This window comes from Malurus melanocephalus, unplaced genomic scaffold (assembly GCF_030028575.1).
Source record: "Malurus melanocephalus ecotype Western Australia unplaced genomic scaffold, MMel_1.1 scaffold_518, whole genome shotgun sequence".
Taxonomy (NCBI): domain Eukaryota; kingdom Metazoa; phylum Chordata; class Aves; order Passeriformes; family Maluridae; genus Malurus; species Malurus melanocephalus.
Window position 1 is genome coordinate 337,529 of NW_026623750.1, and position 16,086 is coordinate 353,614.

At 65.4% G+C, this 16,086-nt stretch overlaps 4 protein-coding genes across 5 annotated transcripts in view; 2 read left to right on the forward strand and 2 right to left on the reverse strand.

The window, feature by feature from the left end:
* The first annotated feature begins 329 nt into the window (after window positions 1-329).
* Window positions 330-4,536, forward strand: SMPD1 (sphingomyelin phosphodiesterase 1). The gene is made up of 6 exons (XM_057381599.1): window positions 330-599; window positions 1,396-2,183; window positions 2,848-3,019; window positions 3,099-3,175; window positions 3,629-3,774; window positions 3,851-4,536. The coding sequence occupies exons 1-6, from the start codon at window positions 360-362 to the stop codon at window positions 4,264-4,266; spliced, it is 1,839 nt and encodes a 612-aa protein (XP_057237582.1). The 5' UTR covers window positions 330-359; the 3' UTR covers window positions 4,267-4,536.
* Window positions 4,537-4,910: 374 nt separating this feature from the next.
* Window positions 4,911-11,816, reverse strand: APBB1 (amyloid beta precursor protein binding family B member 1). The gene is made up of 14 exons (XM_057381598.1): window positions 11,738-11,816; window positions 10,579-11,222; window positions 9,983-10,161; window positions 9,612-9,668; window positions 9,437-9,537; window positions 9,128-9,164; window positions 8,556-8,693; window positions 8,318-8,442; window positions 7,638-7,752; window positions 6,894-6,978; window positions 6,266-6,349; window positions 6,024-6,145; window positions 5,397-5,573; window positions 4,911-5,328 (listed from the first exon to the last, which is right to left on the reverse strand). The coding sequence occupies exons 2-14, from the start codon at window positions 11,081-11,083 to the stop codon at window positions 5,161-5,163; spliced, it is 1,893 nt and encodes a 630-aa protein (XP_057237581.1). The 5' UTR covers window positions 11,084-11,222; window positions 11,738-11,816; the 3' UTR covers window positions 4,911-5,160.
* Window positions 11,350-12,654, forward strand: LOC130582751 (collagen alpha-1(I) chain-like). The gene is made up of 2 exons (XM_057381646.1): window positions 11,350-11,634; window positions 11,678-12,654. Exons 1-2 carry the CDS (start codon window positions 11,350-11,352, stop codon window positions 12,497-12,499), a joined length of 1,107 nt encoding a protein of 368 aa, XP_057237629.1. The 3' UTR covers window positions 12,500-12,654.
* Window positions 12,655-14,441: 1,787 nt separating this feature from the next.
* The window catches only part of TRIM3 (tripartite motif containing 3), a 9,564-nt gene continuing 7,919 nt past the window's right edge, over window positions 14,442-16,086 (reverse strand). For both annotated transcript variants that reach the window (XM_057381619.1, XM_057381620.1), the window contains exon 12: window positions 14,442-15,128. In XM_057381619.1, the coding sequence (XP_057237602.1) occupies window positions 14,976-15,128 (153 nt within the window). In that variant the 3' untranslated portion in view covers window positions 14,442-14,975. The remainder of the gene's footprint in view (window positions 15,129-16,086) is intronic.

The following is a 16,086-nucleotide window of genomic DNA, read 5'->3' on the forward strand; positions in this document are numbered from 1 at the left end:
AGGGAGCACCGCCGTCCCCCAGAACTCCATCCCCCATAATGTCCCGCGCGCCCCACACAGGCCCGGCCCCTTGGCGCGCATGTACCGCCCCTCCCCGTGCGGTCACGCCCATCTCCGTATAGCGCCGCTGGCTATTGGYCGCGCCCCTCRTGYGGCCACGCCCATCTCCGTATAGCKCCGCTGRCTATTGGCCGTGCCGCTCTCGCGACCACGCCCCCGGCGCGCTCTTCCGCGGGCTTCAGGCCCCGCCCCTCAATTCGGCTCCGCCCCGTTCTCTGCCTGGCCCCGCCCCGCCCGGTCATGACTGCCGGCGCTCGGGCCCCGCCCCTGGCTGTGGCTCCGCCCCGCTCCCCTCAGCCATGGCCGCTGCGGTTCGGGCCCCGCCGGGGCCGATGGCGCGGTCGCTGTCGTTGTCGCGATCGCTGCTGCTGTCTCTGGCTGCGCTGTCGCTGCTGTCGCTGCCGTCGCTGCCGGTGTCGGCGGGGTCGCTGCCCGACCCCGGGGAGCAGCTGCTGTCGGCGGCGCTGCGCTGGAGCTGGCGGAACGTGTCGTGCCCGGCCTGCCGGGTGCTCTTCGGGGCGCTGGACCTGGCGCTGCAGGTGGGAAGGGGGCACTCGGGCAGTACCGGGACAACGGGGGGCACCGGGGGGACACCGGAACACCGGGCGAGGCACGGGGATGAGTGGACGCCGGGATATGCCAGGACAGGGAGAGCGAGGGCGGCAGGAATGGGACAGGAGCGGGGACAGAGGAGAGGGGACGGGACGGGAAGGGACGGGTCAGTTACAGGGACAGGGCCAGAGCAGAGACAGGCCGGGCCTGTCCCTCGTGACGGGCCTGAGCCGGGACAGGCTGGGACAGGTCGGGGCAGGTCGGAGCTTGTGACAGACACGAGACCAGGATGGGAATGGGGACAGGGACGGGCTGGATTAGGGACGGGCGGGGACGGGGAGAGTGACAGGCTGGGACGGCTAAAAGAGGAACGGAGCCGGGGACGTGAACAGACCGGGACGGGTTGGTGAATCCGCCCGAGACGACGGGGACAGGCTGGGGCGGAGACAGGAAGGAAGAAATGAAGGAGGGAACCGAGGCGGTGGGGGACCGTGTGCGTCCATTCTGGCCTCGGGATATCCAGCTGAGTGGGCCAGGGTGACCGGCGATTGTGGGACAGTGACAGCAGCCAGGGGTCGATCCCGGGGAGCTGGTGGGCGCGGCACAGTGATGGCAGCTGGGGTGCCGTGCCCGTCCCGGGGGGTGTTGGTGGGCACAGGCCAGCTGTAGCAGCCGGAGTTCAGGGTGTGGGGTCTGTCCTGGGGAGCTGGTTTTGCAGGGCCGTGAGCATAGCTCAAGAGGTGTGGGGTGCTGGGACCATCCCAAGTGTCCATCCCCCTGCAGCTGGAGCCGAATGTGGCACGTGTGGGGAGCGTGGCATCGCGGCTGTGCCAGAAGCTGCGGCTGGCTCGGCCACCCGTGTGCCGCCAGGCCGTACAGCTGTTCCAGGGCGATGTGGTGGCCGCCTGGGCACGCTCGGTGCTGCGACCGCCCGAAGCCTGCGGGCTCCTGCTGGGCTCCCGCTGTGGCCACTGGGACATCCTGGGCGCCTGGAACCTGTCCCTGCCCGCCGCCCCCAAGCCACCGGTGCGGCCCCCCGTGCCACCACCGCCTGGAGCACCCACCGCCCGCATCCTCTTCCTCACCGATCTGCACTGGGACCGTCAGTACACGCCGGGTAGTGCTGCTGCCTGCCCCGACCCGCTGTGCTGCCGCGGGGCCCCCCGTGACGGGCCAGGGGCGGCGGGTTTCTGGGGCTCCTACAGCAAGTGCGACCTTCCCCTGCACACCATCGACGCGCTGCTGGCCCAGCTGCCCAACGCCACCAGTCACACCAGTAACAGCACCGGCGGCTTTGCGGCAGCGTACTGGACTGGGGACATCCCTGCACATGACGTGTGGCAGCAGAGCCGTGGGGACCAGCTGCGGGCGTTGCGCACGGTGACAGCCCTGCTACGCACCCGCCTTGGGGGGCTGCGCGTCTTCCCAGCCGTGGGCAACCACGAGGCCACGCCGGTGAACGCCTTCCCCCCGCCCTACGTGCATGGGAACCGGTCGGCCGCGTGGCTCTACGACGCCATGGCCGAGGCCTGGCAGGGCTGGCTGCCCCCCGCTGCCCTGCACACCCTGCGGTGGGCATGGGGCAGGGTTCGGGGSAGAGGTGAAGGGCTCCCAGCTGCTGAGGGCCCAAGGATGGGGAGTTCGTGGATTGCAGGGGTAGGAGGGTGCAGTGGTAGGGGTTCTGAGCTATTGGGTGCCTGGTCCGTGGCATTTGGTTGTACCAGGGATCAGGGGGCACAGRGCTGGGAGGGCCCACACTGAATGGCTCTGGGCTGTCAGGTGCTCTGGAGTAGGGGAGTCAGGGTAGCATAGACTGGGTGGCTCAGAGCTGGGGTCTGTAGATTACTGGGGGCTCAGGATTAGCAGGACACAGAGGGGTTTCCATGCTGTGCTCCACTGGAGGGGCAGTGGGGGTGCCAGCCGAGCTGGGGCTGAGTGCATATGTCTCAGTTTCATGCGGGGAGAGAGGTGCAAGGAGGGTGGTCATGGCTGGTTGAGGTACAGAGGCCTGTGGGGGACAGGGGCAACGGGGGCTCCAGGCTGGGGGCTGTAGGCAGATGGGCAGTGTGGGTGGCAGAGAGCTGGGGGTCCGTGGGATGGGTGCAGGGTCTGTGGATCAGGAGACACAGCACTAACCCCCTTTTTCCCCCAGGGCTGTGGGTTCCACACAGCTCATCAGGGTGTGGGCGTCCATGGGGCAGGGCATCACAGCACTGACCCCTCTTTTCCCCACAGGGCCGGCGGGTTYTATACGGCACAGGTCTGGCCTGGGCTGCGCCTCGTCTCGCTCAACATGAACTTCTGCTCCCAGGCCAACTTCTGGCTCCTCATCAATGCCACTGATCCTGCAGGGCAGCTCCAGTGGCTCATGGGGGTCCTGGCAGATGCTGAGCGTGATGGGGAGAAGGTGGGGGAGGGTTGTGGGGGGACATGGGGGGTCCCGATGGGCCCTGGGCAAACCCCCAGCCCTGCCTCCCTGTCCACAGGTGCACATCATCGGACACATCCCCCCGGCCCACTGTCTGCGCAGCTGGAGCTGGAACTACTACCGCATCATCAGCAGGTCAGTGCCTGACCCCTGGCCCAGACCCCCACACCATGTGCCCCACTCCACATGCCAGACCTCCACACTGTTCTCTGGACWCCAACCCCACATGCTGGACCCCTGCCCTGCCCACTAGACCCCTGTCCACACGTCCTTGATCCCCACACCAGAACCCCACTCCACAAGCCAGAGCCCAGCTCCACACCCTGAACTTTCACCCCACACATGGGACCCCTGCCCTGTATGCTGGACCCCTACACCAGACCTCCACCCTGCACCCTGGACCCTCACTCCATGTGCCAGACCTCTGCCTGCTTGCCCTGGACTGCCATCTCATGCACCAGACTGTCCAGCCCATGTGCCAGACCCCCACCCCACATACCAGATGCCCAGGGCCAGGCTCGTGTTGGGGTTCCAGACTGGGGGGTCTGGGGATTGGGATAACATTCACCACTCAGCCTATTGTGGCAGGTTCGAGGGCACCATCGCGGCCCAATTCTTCGGGCACACGCACCTGGACGAGTTCGAATTGTTCTACGATGAGGAAACACTGTCACGTCCCGTCTCCATTGCCTTCGTCGCACCAAGTGTCACCACCTACATCAACCTCAATCCCGGTGCGCCCAAACTCCCGCTATGTGTCCCCCCAAACAACTCCAATCCCTCTGGTGCTGACCGTYCCTCCTGTCACAGGGTACCGTGTGTATGAAGTGGCCAGTTCCTATCCCGGGAGCTCCCACGCGGTGCTGGACCACGAGACCTTCATCCTAAACCTCACAGAGGCTAACGCGGCTCCCCCGGGGACTCCTCCGCGCTGGCAGCGGCTTTATCGCGCGCGCGAGGCCTACGGGCTGCCCACGGCCTTCCCGGCCGACTGGGACCGGCTGGTGCGGCGGATGCAGGACGACGAGCCGCTCTTCCAGCAGTTCTGGTTCCACCTGCACAAGGGGCACCCACCCCGCGAACCCTGCGGGGGCCCCTGCAAGGCCGCCCTGCTCTGTGCCCTGCGCTCTGGCCGTGCTGCTGACCCCACGCTCTGCCGGCCCCTGCGCCCCACGCTGCCCTTTGCACGCATCCAGGAGCTCTGGCACCAGCGGCGACTCTGCTGACCCAGGGGCTGACAGGAGCGGCAGCTGGGATATGGTCACGCCAAGAGCAGAGTCAGCATGTGGTCTCACTGGAAGCAAGGCTGGGACACGGTTACACAGGGAGCGGGATCGCAGTCACCACATGGTCATGGCAGAAGYGGGGCTGGGAGCAGGATTGGCACAAGGTCATACTGGGAGCAAGGTCACGACTGGCACATGGTCCCCATGTCTCACTAGTTGCACAATAAAGGCACAATGGACCCTACCACCCCTCCTTATCCTCACCCACCAGGACTGGAATTGGGATCAGGATCAACACATAGTCCTCATACTCCCATCACCCCCCCAGTGCAGGTGTGATAGACTCCACTCTCCTTCATCCTCCTCACCACAATTCTCAGCCCACAACAACCTAGGGACACCCAAATCAGGGATGCTGAGATCCCACCACCCCACCTCCTTCTCCTAATTCTCATCCACTGGGATCACAACTGGCATCAGTCCACGGTCCCTGTGCTCCCATCACTCCTCCAGTTAAGGTGTGGATGGACCTCACCACCCCTCTTCATGCTCCTCCTCAYTCTGCAGCACCCTCAGAAGACCTAATCCAGACACAACAGAACTCTTCACCCCTCTTCCTCTTGCTACTCCTCCCTGTGTGAGGCCAAATGCAGAGCCAAGCCGGGCTGGTGGAATGGGTTTATTAATTCATGATTTAGTACAACACCACAGACCCTCGTTACACCGCATGCATTGGGGACCTTGGGGGGTGTGACCCACCACGGGGGCAGTGGCGGGGGCAGGATCCCTGAGCCAACACCATGAGGAACTCTGTGCCCTGCAGTGTTGGGTCAGTGGTCCCGCTCCCCCCACACCACCTTGCCCAGCCATGTGCCCCCCATGCCATTGCCCCACTCATGGGGTCTGCGCCCCTCCCCGCCGTGGTTTGAGGGTCCCCAGGAGGGTCTGCACCCCTCGGCGCACAGAGGAGCCCACCCGCCGTGCCACTGAATCAGCCGGAGGAGCCGGCAGGCAGGAGCTGGAGGCCTGGGGCCGCGCATCCAGGCACTTCTGGTAGCGGAGCTGTGGGAAGCAAGGGGGGTCAGCGGAGGATGGGGGGAGTCCCAGGGGGGCGTGGGGGGTCCACTCACCACGCAGGCGGCCTGCAGTGCCTCGCTGAGCCCCGCAGCGTTGGGCTCACACCAAACCATGTGGCAGCGGAAGGTGCCGGGAGCRCTGGCCATGATGAAGGCGAAGGCGCGGACGTCACGTCCCACCCCCATGAAGGACAGGAAGCGCACGCGGCACTCGCACAGCACCGCCTCTGTCTGGGGGAGGAGCGGGGGGTCACTGGGGCACCCCAGGGTGGGGAGGGGGCTATCGAGGCACCCCCAGGATGGGAAGAGGGTCAGCAGGGCACATGGTGTGTCACTAAGGCACCCACCAGGAGCGGTGGGGGGGTGACTGTGCTACTCCAGGACCAGGAGGATTCAGCACAGGTGGGAGGGGATCCCCTGGGATGCAGTGCGGTGGGGACACATGGTGGCAAGGAGGGAGCCATCATGGTTCCCTGGTCTAAGGATGGGTCTCTTGACATGGGGACAGCCCTTTTGACATGGGACAGGGTCACAGAGACTCCAGAACAGGAGGGTGTCACCAGTGTGGGTGGGGGTCAACACAGCCTCCCTAGGCCAGGGTAGTGGTCCCAGGTGGAGACACACCTGGCAGTGGCCAGTGGAGAGGGTGGGCATGGGTGGGGATCTCAGGAGGGCACATACCTGGCGGTGAGCAATAGTGAGGGTGGCGGGGGCCACACTGACCACCACTGGGGTGGGTGCAGGGGGCTGCCCAGAGCCGGGGGCCAGTGCTGCCTCCAGYGCTGCGTTGATCACATCCATGCCTGAGGGGCATAGAGAGAGTCAGGGCAACCCTGGGGGTGCCCTCTCCCCACAGCTGCCCCACACAGGCTGAAGGAGCTCCCCCAAGACACCTCCCCGCTTCCCTCATGTCTCCCACTCACCTACTGGCTTGGCAACAGGGACACAGCCCAGGTAACACACCGGAAAGCGCTGAACCACCTCACTCTTGGGGGCTGGAAACTCCACTGAGGGGGAAGCACTGTCAGATACCCCCAGAGCCTCCCAAAACACTCCAGAGCCCTAGCATCCCTCCAGAACCCCTCCCCCCACCCCTCAGTGTTCACCCAGCATCCAATTCCCCCCAAGACCTCTTGGGGCTGGGCACTCCACTATTGGAGGGACGTGGCAGACTTCCCTRGAGCCTGCTGAGACCCCCAGAGTAGCCCAACACTGCCCCACAGCAGCCCCAGAACTCCCCAAACCCCCAATTGCACCACCTCACTCTTGGGAGGTCAGGAGCCCTACCGTGGTGGAGGACATCATCAGAACCTCCCCCAAAGCCTTCCCAAAAGCCACCCTCTCTCCCAACCAGCCTCCCCCAGTGAATGCAACCTCTGGACACATAAGCCCCCTGCCCTGCAGTTCTTCCATCCCCTTGCTAGAACCTCCTTAACAGTCCTCCAGCCCTTCCTAGACACTCCCAGATTCCCAATTCCCTCCAGGGTACTTCCCAGACGTCTCCCCAGACCCACCCCAACTCCCTCATAGGCCCCCCCCAAACCCCCGTACCCTGCAGGGGTGGCTCCCCCAGCCGAGGGTGATCTGTCCCCAGGCCGTTGGCTGCTGCCCGGGCGCTTCGCTTCTCCGCTGTCAGCTGGGGACAGGGGAATATGGCCCTCCCAGATGTCACACCACAGTGACCTCCAGGGAYCCCCATGATGACCCGCAGTACTCCAGATGTCACTGGGCACCTGAGCCCTCTTGGCTGTCACACYGTGGGCACCCCCAGGGACCCCCAGGGACCCCCAGCCCCTGTGCCCTGCAGCAGCTCTGTGTGGACACTGGGGTGGGGAGGGGCTCACCCAGGAACAGGCCTAGGGACCGGCTGGAAGGGCCTGCAGGTCTCACCTGTGTGCAGATGTGGGTGCAGACTAGGGCAAGTCCTGGCAGATTTTTGGGGGTCTCACCTGGGCAGATGTTGTGCAGACCAAGGAAGGGGAATTTGGGGTGAGCTACATGGGCCCAGGGAGTCTTGGGGGGTGTCTCACCTGGGTACAAACCTGGTGTGGACTAGGAGGGGGTTTCTCAGGAGCTTTTGGGGGGTCTCATTTGGACACAGATGTACCACAGGCCAAGGTGGCAGTTTGGGGGGAAGCTGGCAGGGGGTTGGGAGGATTTTATCTGGATGCAGACCCAGTGCGGGCCAGGGGTGGTTCCTGGAGAAGTTTCAGGGGAGGTCTCACTTGGGCACAGACACGGTACAGGCCAAGGGGGTGGTCTGAGGGGGTTCCAGGGTGGTCTGGGGGGTCTCACCTGTGCACAGACACGGTGCAGCCCAGCAGCRATGGCACTGGCTGGCCCCTCACAGCGGAACACGTGGCACTTCAGCACCTGTGTCAGGGGGTCCCTCGCCACGTAGGCAAAGTCCCTAGGGGGGTGGGGGAGGTTCACTCAGGACCCCTCCAGTCCCCTCCCCACCCAGTCCAATCCAGGACTGGGGGCACTGGGGGTCTGGGGGCAGATTGGGGCCGTACCTTTCCCTGTGTCCCCAAGCAGCACAGTGGAACAGAGCGTGCTTAAGGGTGGTGGGGGGGCACAGACCCCCTCCTCCACAGCTCCACCCCACACACCCCTAAGGGCAGGTCTGGTCCTGCCCCACACCCTTCTCTGCTGGGGGGGGCTCAGTGTTGGSACCCCATGGCCCCCACCTGCCCAACCCCACATGAGACTCCCCAGCCCTGTGCATGTGACCCCCACAGCCCCACACCTTACCCATGTGGAAATCCCAGCCCCAAGCCCCTCTGCACTCAGATCCTCCCCATCCCTGCACCACACATACACAARACCCCCAGCCCCCAGCAGACACCCGAATCTCATGCCCCTGACACCTGACCCCAAYGCCACCTCGAGCCACCTCAAGCCACCCTCAAAGCCACCTCAAGCTCCACACCTGCGGGCACAYCTGTGCCCCCCAGCTCCACAGCTGCCCCCACCTGCTGCCGTGCCGCCCCACGCCCCACACGCGGATGCCGCCCACAGGCTGCGCATGCAGCAGTGCCCGGTCCTGGGGGTCCACAAGCTTCAGCGTGCGGCCCTCAAGCAGCAGCAGTGCCCTTGCCTGGGGGACACAGGAAGGTCAGGAGGATACTCTGCTCCCCCAGGTGCCAAGAGGGCTGTRGAGAGGTTGTGGGATGGATGTGGGGGCCACAGGGGGAGTCTGGAGTCACTCACCTCCCCCCAGGTGCTGGGGGGGCCGTCACGAGGCCCCGAGAGTTGCCGGATGCAGGCGCTGACAGCGCTGCTGCTGCGGCCGGGACCCAGCTCCTCCTCCCGCAGCTGCACCCAGCCCAGGGAGCGCACAGGGAGGCCCTGGGGGTAAAGGGGGGAAATAGGAGTCAGTGGGAGATGTGTGGGGATGGGGKTGTGGGGCAGGGGCTGTGTGGTGGGGGTAGTGTGGGGCAAGGATGATGTGGGATGAGGGGCAATGGAGAAGGGAGTGGCAGGATGTGGGGCGTGGAGCAGGAAAGACACRGAGCTTGAGGCAGGGCTGGTGTGGGGTAGGGGCTCTGGGGCAGGGGGATGGCGTGGGGCAGCCTCACTGCCCCAATGTGTACAGCCCCCCAACCTCAGGGCAGGGCAGACCCTGCAGTGGGGCGTGGCTGAGGCCCCTCCCATGCAGTGACAGTGTGGGGTGCCCCTGGGTTGGTGTTTCAGCTCCCCAGCAGCAGATCAGACCCCACGGGAGTGGGGAAGGTGGCGAAGGGGCCCTGTGGGTAAGCAAGGTCAGGAGGGAYTGGCCCTACCTTGGAGTCCAGTGCATCCTCCTCGCCCAGGGCCATGCTGCAAGGGGAAGGAGCAGGGGGGCTCAGCAGCGGCACCCTGAGACCCTGGGGCCTCCCCACCCCCAATCCTTGTCCCTGAGACCCCTCTGGGATCCCCCACATTCCACACCTGGGTCCCTGACCCCCAGCTACCATTTCACACCGGACACCCTCTTCCCCATTCTGTTGCTTGTCACCGAGGGTCCCACTTCCCAACAGGGGCCAGGGACAGCCCCAGCCATGCCTCACACTCCCCATGTGCCCCCCCCCGTCCCTGTGCCTCCCCCGCACCCCTCTCCTGGTGATCCTGGGCCTGGTGATGGCGTCTCCAGGTCTGACACTCCTGGCTCTTCATCTTCCTCCTCCTCCTCCTCCTCCTCAGCTGTGGGGTCCTGGGGGCAAGAGGGCTCTGTGGGGCTGGGGGGCACTGACTCCCCACCCCCTCCCATCCACTGCCCCCTCTCACCTTCCACAAGTCCCCATCATTGAAGGTCTCGGCTGGGGCAAAGCTTGTCCAGGAGAGCTGCAGAGAGCTGGGTCAAGATACACCATAGGGCAGCCCCACAGCACCCCATGGGCACCATGCATCCCACAGCAGCCCCCCAGTCACCCCACAAGCACCCCACGGCTGCTCTCCAATCATCCCACAGCACACTAAGGGAGTCCCAAGGTAATCCCAAGGGCATTCCATTCCCATACCATAGGTGCCCTGCATCTCCAACAACCACCCCATCATCATCCCCCAGTCACCCTAAGCCCTATAGCCACCCCCTGGCCACCCTACAGTGGCTGCACAGCCAACCCCCAGCCCAACCTGTCCCCTGAGTCCCGACTCACTGCGGGCCCCTCGGTGGGGGTGCTGCCATCRGAAGGGGTCTCATGGGGCCCGCCAGGGGGCTCCCACTGAGTGGTGCCCGTGGGGACGTGCCAGTAGTAGGTGCCCGAGGTGTCCTGCACCCGCAACCAGCCGGGGGGCAGGTCCTCGTGTGCTCCCGCGCCGCATGGCCACAGTGACTCTGCAGGGCGTGATGGGGGTCAGAGGAGGTCAGCCCCAACCCCACACAGCCCCCTATGCCCAAGGACATGGGTATGCCCCAGGAGGSATGGGGGCTGGGGACACAGAACAAYGCCCAGCGGATTGAGGGACCAGGCGACCAGGAATGGCACCCAGAGGGGCTGGGGGTGTAGCGGTGGGCACACAGCCAGGGACTGGGGGAGATGTGGAGCTCATAGGAACAGGGGGGCAGGTGGGGGCAGCCATGGGGCTCTGTGGGGTACTTGTGGGGTAGCCAGAGATYGTCATGGGGAGGCTGTGGGGAAGGYTGAGAAGTCAGAAGCCTCCCAGTCAGGGCAGCTGTGGGGCAGTGAGAGGCCAGTGTGGGGCTCCGTAGGGCAGTCACAAGTCACTGGGGGTCCATGGGTCGGATGCCCACCTGGCTCATCGGGGGAGCTGCCAGGACTGCCCTGGCTCAGCGTGGCCCAGCTCGAGTCCTCGTCGCTGCCAGGGCCGGGCCCCCCRAAGAGGCGGCTGGCGCTGCGCCCCGGGGCCTCCCGCAGGCCCCGCTCCACGCCCACAGCCGGTGGAGAAACCCCGGCCCCGTCCTCCTCCTCGTCCTCCTCCTCATCTTCATCGTCCTCCTCCTCCTCCTCCTCCGAGGCGCCGATCAGCAGGGCCCGTGGGTCCCTGGCGGCGTTCCGGGCGTTCCGTGTTTGGACGCCCGGCTCGAGCGCTCCGGGGGAACCCCCGTGCGCCCCCGGTTCCAGCTCGTTGCGGTTCTGGTCCTGCCCGGCCTTCGCCCACCCGGCGCCGGGCAGCTCCTCGGCCGGGGCCCCGCCGGGGCCGGTGCGGGGATCGGGGGGCGTCCCCAGCCCCAGGCTCAGCCCCGGGCACCGGTTGTCGTTGGCCAGGTCGCTGCGCTTGCTCAGGGCCCCCGACATGGTGCGAGGACACGGGGACGGGCGGGACCCCCGGCACGGCGGGACCCCCGGCCCGGCCCGACCGCAGCTGCCGTTGCGGGGAGGAGGAGGAGGGCAGGGGGGTCCTACAGCCCCCGGGGCGCCTCCGCGTCCATCGGGCCTGTGGGGATCGGGGGGTGGCACAGGGATCCCCGGCCACGGACGCTCCACGGCCCCGGGTCCTCCCAAGGACTCGGCATCCCCGCACAGCCCTGTCACGGACCCGGCCAGCCTCCCCCAGCACTAGGATGCCCCCACGTCTCCCGCGGGGACCTCCCTCAGCGGGCACCTTCCGCAGCACCAGGATCCCCCTCGGCCCCGGCATCCCGCACTACCCCCGCCGCACGGCCRCGGGTCCCGCCGCAGTCCCCTCCACGGCCACAACGCCCCGGGCCCACCCCGCGACTCCCCCGGCCCTGGGTCCCTCCGCACCCGCCCCACAGCCCTGCCAGCGGACACTCCACGGGGACCCCGCACCCACGGACTTCCCCGCTCGCCCCCGGCCCGGCCCTGCGGGGCCACCACGGGCCTCGGTCCCCACATCGTCCCCCCACCGCCCCCCATCACTCCCCGCAGCGCAGCGGGCCCGGCCCCCGTGTCCCCCTCCCGCCGTTCCTCTCCCCCCGTTCCCGGTACCTGCGGCGGCGGCTCCGCTGCCGGGGGGTCGCGGGGGGAGGGTGGGGGGCTCGGGGCTCGTCACTTCCGCTTCCGGCGGCGGGGGGACAGCGCCGCCTCCCGCGCCGGCCCCGCACGGGAGCATCGGGACCCCCGGGAACACCGGCAACACCGGGACCCGCGAGACCATCGGGAGCATCGGGACCACCAGGACCATCGGGACCGCCGGGGCTACCGGGAGCATCGGGAACACCGGGACCCTCGGGACCCTCAGGACCACCGGGACAATCGGGGCCATCGGGACCACCGGGACCCTCGAGACCACCGGGATCATCGGGACCATCGGGACCACCGGGGCCATTGGGACCCTCAGGGCCATCGGGACCATCAGGACCCGCGGCACCGGCGCCACCGGGGCCTCCGAACCTCCCCGGCACGCACCACCGGATCCCCCCGAGTGTTCTCCAGGCCTTGCCGGCGGCGGGGAGCTCGATCCGGCCCCGAGTGGCAGCGGGAACTGGGCGGAATGAAGGACACCCCCCCGGTCATACTCCCGAGGCCGTGACCCCGACGCTGCCTGTCCTGGACCAGCGGTGCGGGACCCTCGGTGCTATGCGTGCCACGGACCAATTCAGCCCAGTTGAGTCCCCTRTTCCCCCTACCAGAATCCCCCAAGGCGCCGGCACCGCCGATTCCATCCTGCTGCCCCCGCCCRGGCACCGGGACAGGGTCGGGGGCAGCACTAGGACCCCCTGCGGCTGCTGTGCCCCCGGAGGCCCCTGAACCCTCGAGGRAGGGTCTCGAGGTTCCCAGCTCTTACCAACCCCGCTGAATCCTASGGGGACCGGAGGGTCCACCTGGGAGCAGCAGAGGGTGTATGGGGCTCCTGTGCCCAGTATGGACCAGTGTGATCCTKTACAGAATCACAGTCATTTCGTTTGAAAAAAAATTTTAAGTACTGAATCCAGCCTGTGACTGATCCCCACACTGTCACCCAGTCAAGAGCACCAAGTGCCACATCTGTCCAGTTGTTCCCTGGACAYCTCCAGGGATGGGGACTCCACCACCTCCCTGGGCAGCCCCTTCCAGCACTTGACAGYCCTTTCCATGAAGAAATTCCCYCTGATGTCCAACSTGAACTTCCTCAAGCACAGCTTGAGGCCGTTTCCTCTTGTCCTGTCACTTGTTTCCTGGAAGGTCCCCCAGGAGCCTCCTTTGTTCCAGGCTGAGACCCCCAGCTGTTCCTGGGGCTCCAGCCCCTTCCCAGCTCTGTTCCCTGCCCTGGACACGCTCCAGCCCCTCAATGTCTCTTACCCTGAGGGCCCAGACTGGACACAGCCCTCGAAGGGTCTCTCAGTGTCCAGCAGAGCAGAGGGAGACAATCCCTGCCCTGGGGCTTGTGGCCACACTGGAGCTGGACAGTCCAGATGCCATCAACTTCTTGCTCAGCTGTACACACCTGGGCTAGTGTCCAGCCACTGTCACTAGCAACCCCAAGTTCTTTCCCAACTTTCCAGCCCCTCTGTCCCAGCCTGGAGTGTTGCAGGGGGTTTTGGTGACCCAGGTGGAAGACCCAATGTTGCCGTTGTTCACCCTCACACTGTTGGCCTTGGCCTATTAGTCAAGCCTGTCCAGATCCCTCWGCAGASCCTTCCTGCCCTCAGCAGATCCACATCCCGAGCAACCTTGTGTCACCCATGAACTCACTGCGGACACACTGGATCGCTCCATCCTGATCATTGATAATGATGTTGAACAGCACCAGCCTCACCRCTGAGCCCTGGGCAGCCCCAGCAGTGCCCAGCCCCACCTGCGCATGGCCCCATTCGCACCCATCCCTGGGCCTGGCCAGCAGCCACGTGTTCCAACAAGGAGCATCTATCCCAGCCGGGCTGCATGTGCTCCTTGAGATGACAGGGAGATGGCGATGGTGCCAAAGGCTCTGCTGAGCTACAGGCAGACACACCCACACCAGTCCCACACACACAGTGTGTCAGCAGGAGACAGAGGTGGGTGATGCAGGACCTGCCTTTCCCACCCCCCAGCTGGATCTGATCCCCTGATTGTCCTGCCCATGCTGTGGGAGCTCCACAGATCCATTCTAGGGCCTTCCCAACATCAAGAACAGGAATGGGCATGGACCCAGATTCTCCCTCCAGCCCTGTTTGGGGTCAGGGTCACGGGCACCTCTGGGGTGCTGGGAATGGTGGGGAATGATGGGTGGGATCTAGGTGAGCTCTGGAGGACCAGTCAGAGCAGCTGACCTCTCCACAGCCCCTGTGGTATCTCCAGGGATCCATCGGCTCCAGGGATCTGTGGGATCTGAGGGGCTCAGGTCACTGACCACTTTCTCCTGGGTACATGGACCAGTACAAACCAGTCCCTACTCCGAGTACAGACCAGTCCAACCCAATCCCTGCTGCCAGCACAGACTAGTCTGACCCAGCACAGATCAGTCTAACCCCGTCCTCACTTGCAGTCCAGACCAGTCCAACCTAGTCCCCACTCCCAGTCCATCCCTGTCACTGCAGATGGGTCAGTGTTGGCAGAATGCCCAGGTCTGGCAGGCACCCGTGGTGCCACTGAGCTCCAGGCACCGTTCCTGTCCCTGCTTAGCCTGGCACTGTCTGGGGGTGTCCAGCACAGCCAGGGGGGCCCACAGGATATGGGGGGCTGTAAGGCAGGGTATGTGAAGGACAGGCAGGGCTACGGGGCAGCACGGGGCCAGGGTACTTCCAGAATACTTTATTTTGTACATAGTTTGTCAGCGTGCGACAGCTGCCCCACAACCCCCGGAGCCCCCAAGAGCTGTGGGGCAGGGGCAGCAGTGCGGGGGGCAGCAGTGCAGGGGGCAGCAGGCACGCGCGGTCACCCCACAGCTGGGGAGGGGGCTGGGGAAGTGAAGGGTGGCCCTCATGGGGCATGAGGCTCTGGGATTGGCCACCCCACAGCATCCCAAGCCCTGCCAGCGGCTCCCCCTGCCACTCACACTCCCCACAGCTTGGGCACCCCTGTCAGCAGGGCTGCTGGCCCTGCCATGGGGCAGGAGAAGAGGTCAGACTACGATCCTCCAGCAGCCCCCGCCCCACAGGACCCATCCTTGCCCCCCAGGCCCGGCTGCCCCCTGGGATAAAGTGCACATGAAGCCAGGATGGTGCCTGGGGGCCAAGCGAGGCCATGGGGCAGCCGTCACTGCACACACCCCGCTGCAGCTGCAGACTGGGGCCTGCCCGCAGCCGTGCCCACGGCATCCTGCCCGTCACTGCAGGTAGCGATAGGCCTTGAAGCAGTGGTTGCCCGAGTCAGCCACGACGACGTGGCCATCGGAGGTGAGCGCCAGCCCCTGCGGCCCGTACAGAGGGTCAGCTGCCGTGTTGATGTAGGACAGGAACGAGCCTGCACTGTCGAACACCTGCAGGAGGTGCACAAGGCTATTCCCGGTGGCCCCACRGCTCCCAATGGTCCCCAAGCCCAGGGACCCCCCAGCCCCAACAGCCCACAGATCTGCAGGATGCACTCCCTGTGGGGGAACATGATCAAGATCTATTCCAGTTAACCCAAAACCCTTCTCCGTTGCTCCCAGGTGACCCCAGACCCCTCCCCAGTCCATCCCAGTCACTTCCAGTTGGAGCAAACCTCTTCCCAGTTCCCCTCAGTTGATCTGAGACCCCTCCCAGTTGCTCCCAGTTGACTCCAGTTGCTTCCAGTTGACTGTAGATCCTGCCCAGACACTTCCTAATTGACCGAAGATCCTTTTCAGTTGCTCCCACTAAACCCAAGTTCCCTCCTGGCTCCCTCCAAGTGCCCCATAGCAACTCCCAGTATATCCCGTGGGTTGATGCGGGAAGGGGCCAGTGCTGGGTCTCCTTGGGCTGCGCTGGGGGTGTGTGTGCAGGTGGAGGTGGGGGTACAGGAGTGTGTGCATGCACAGGTACGTGTATGGATACGAGTGTGTGTGCAGGTACACAGGTGTGTGTGCAGGTACAGGTGGAGGTGTGCACGTACAGGTGTCTGTTGAGGTATAGGTGTGTGTGCAGGTACAGGTGTGCACATGGGTGCACAGGCACAGGTGAGTGTGCAGGTACACCAGTGAGTGTGCAGGTACAAGTGCAGGTGTGCAGATAGAGGTGTCTGTGCAGGCACAGGTGTCTGTACAGGTAAAAGTATGTGTGCAGGTACAGGTGTGTGTTTAGATAGACAGGTGTGTCTGCAGGCACAGCAGAGTTGCAGGTACAGATGTGTGTGCAGGCACAGGTGTGTGTGCAGGTACAGGTGTCTGTGCAGGCACAGGTGTGTGTGCAGGTACACGGGTTGTCTGTGCAGGTACAGGTGCAGGTGTGCAGGTAGAGGTGTCTGTGCAGGCACAGGTG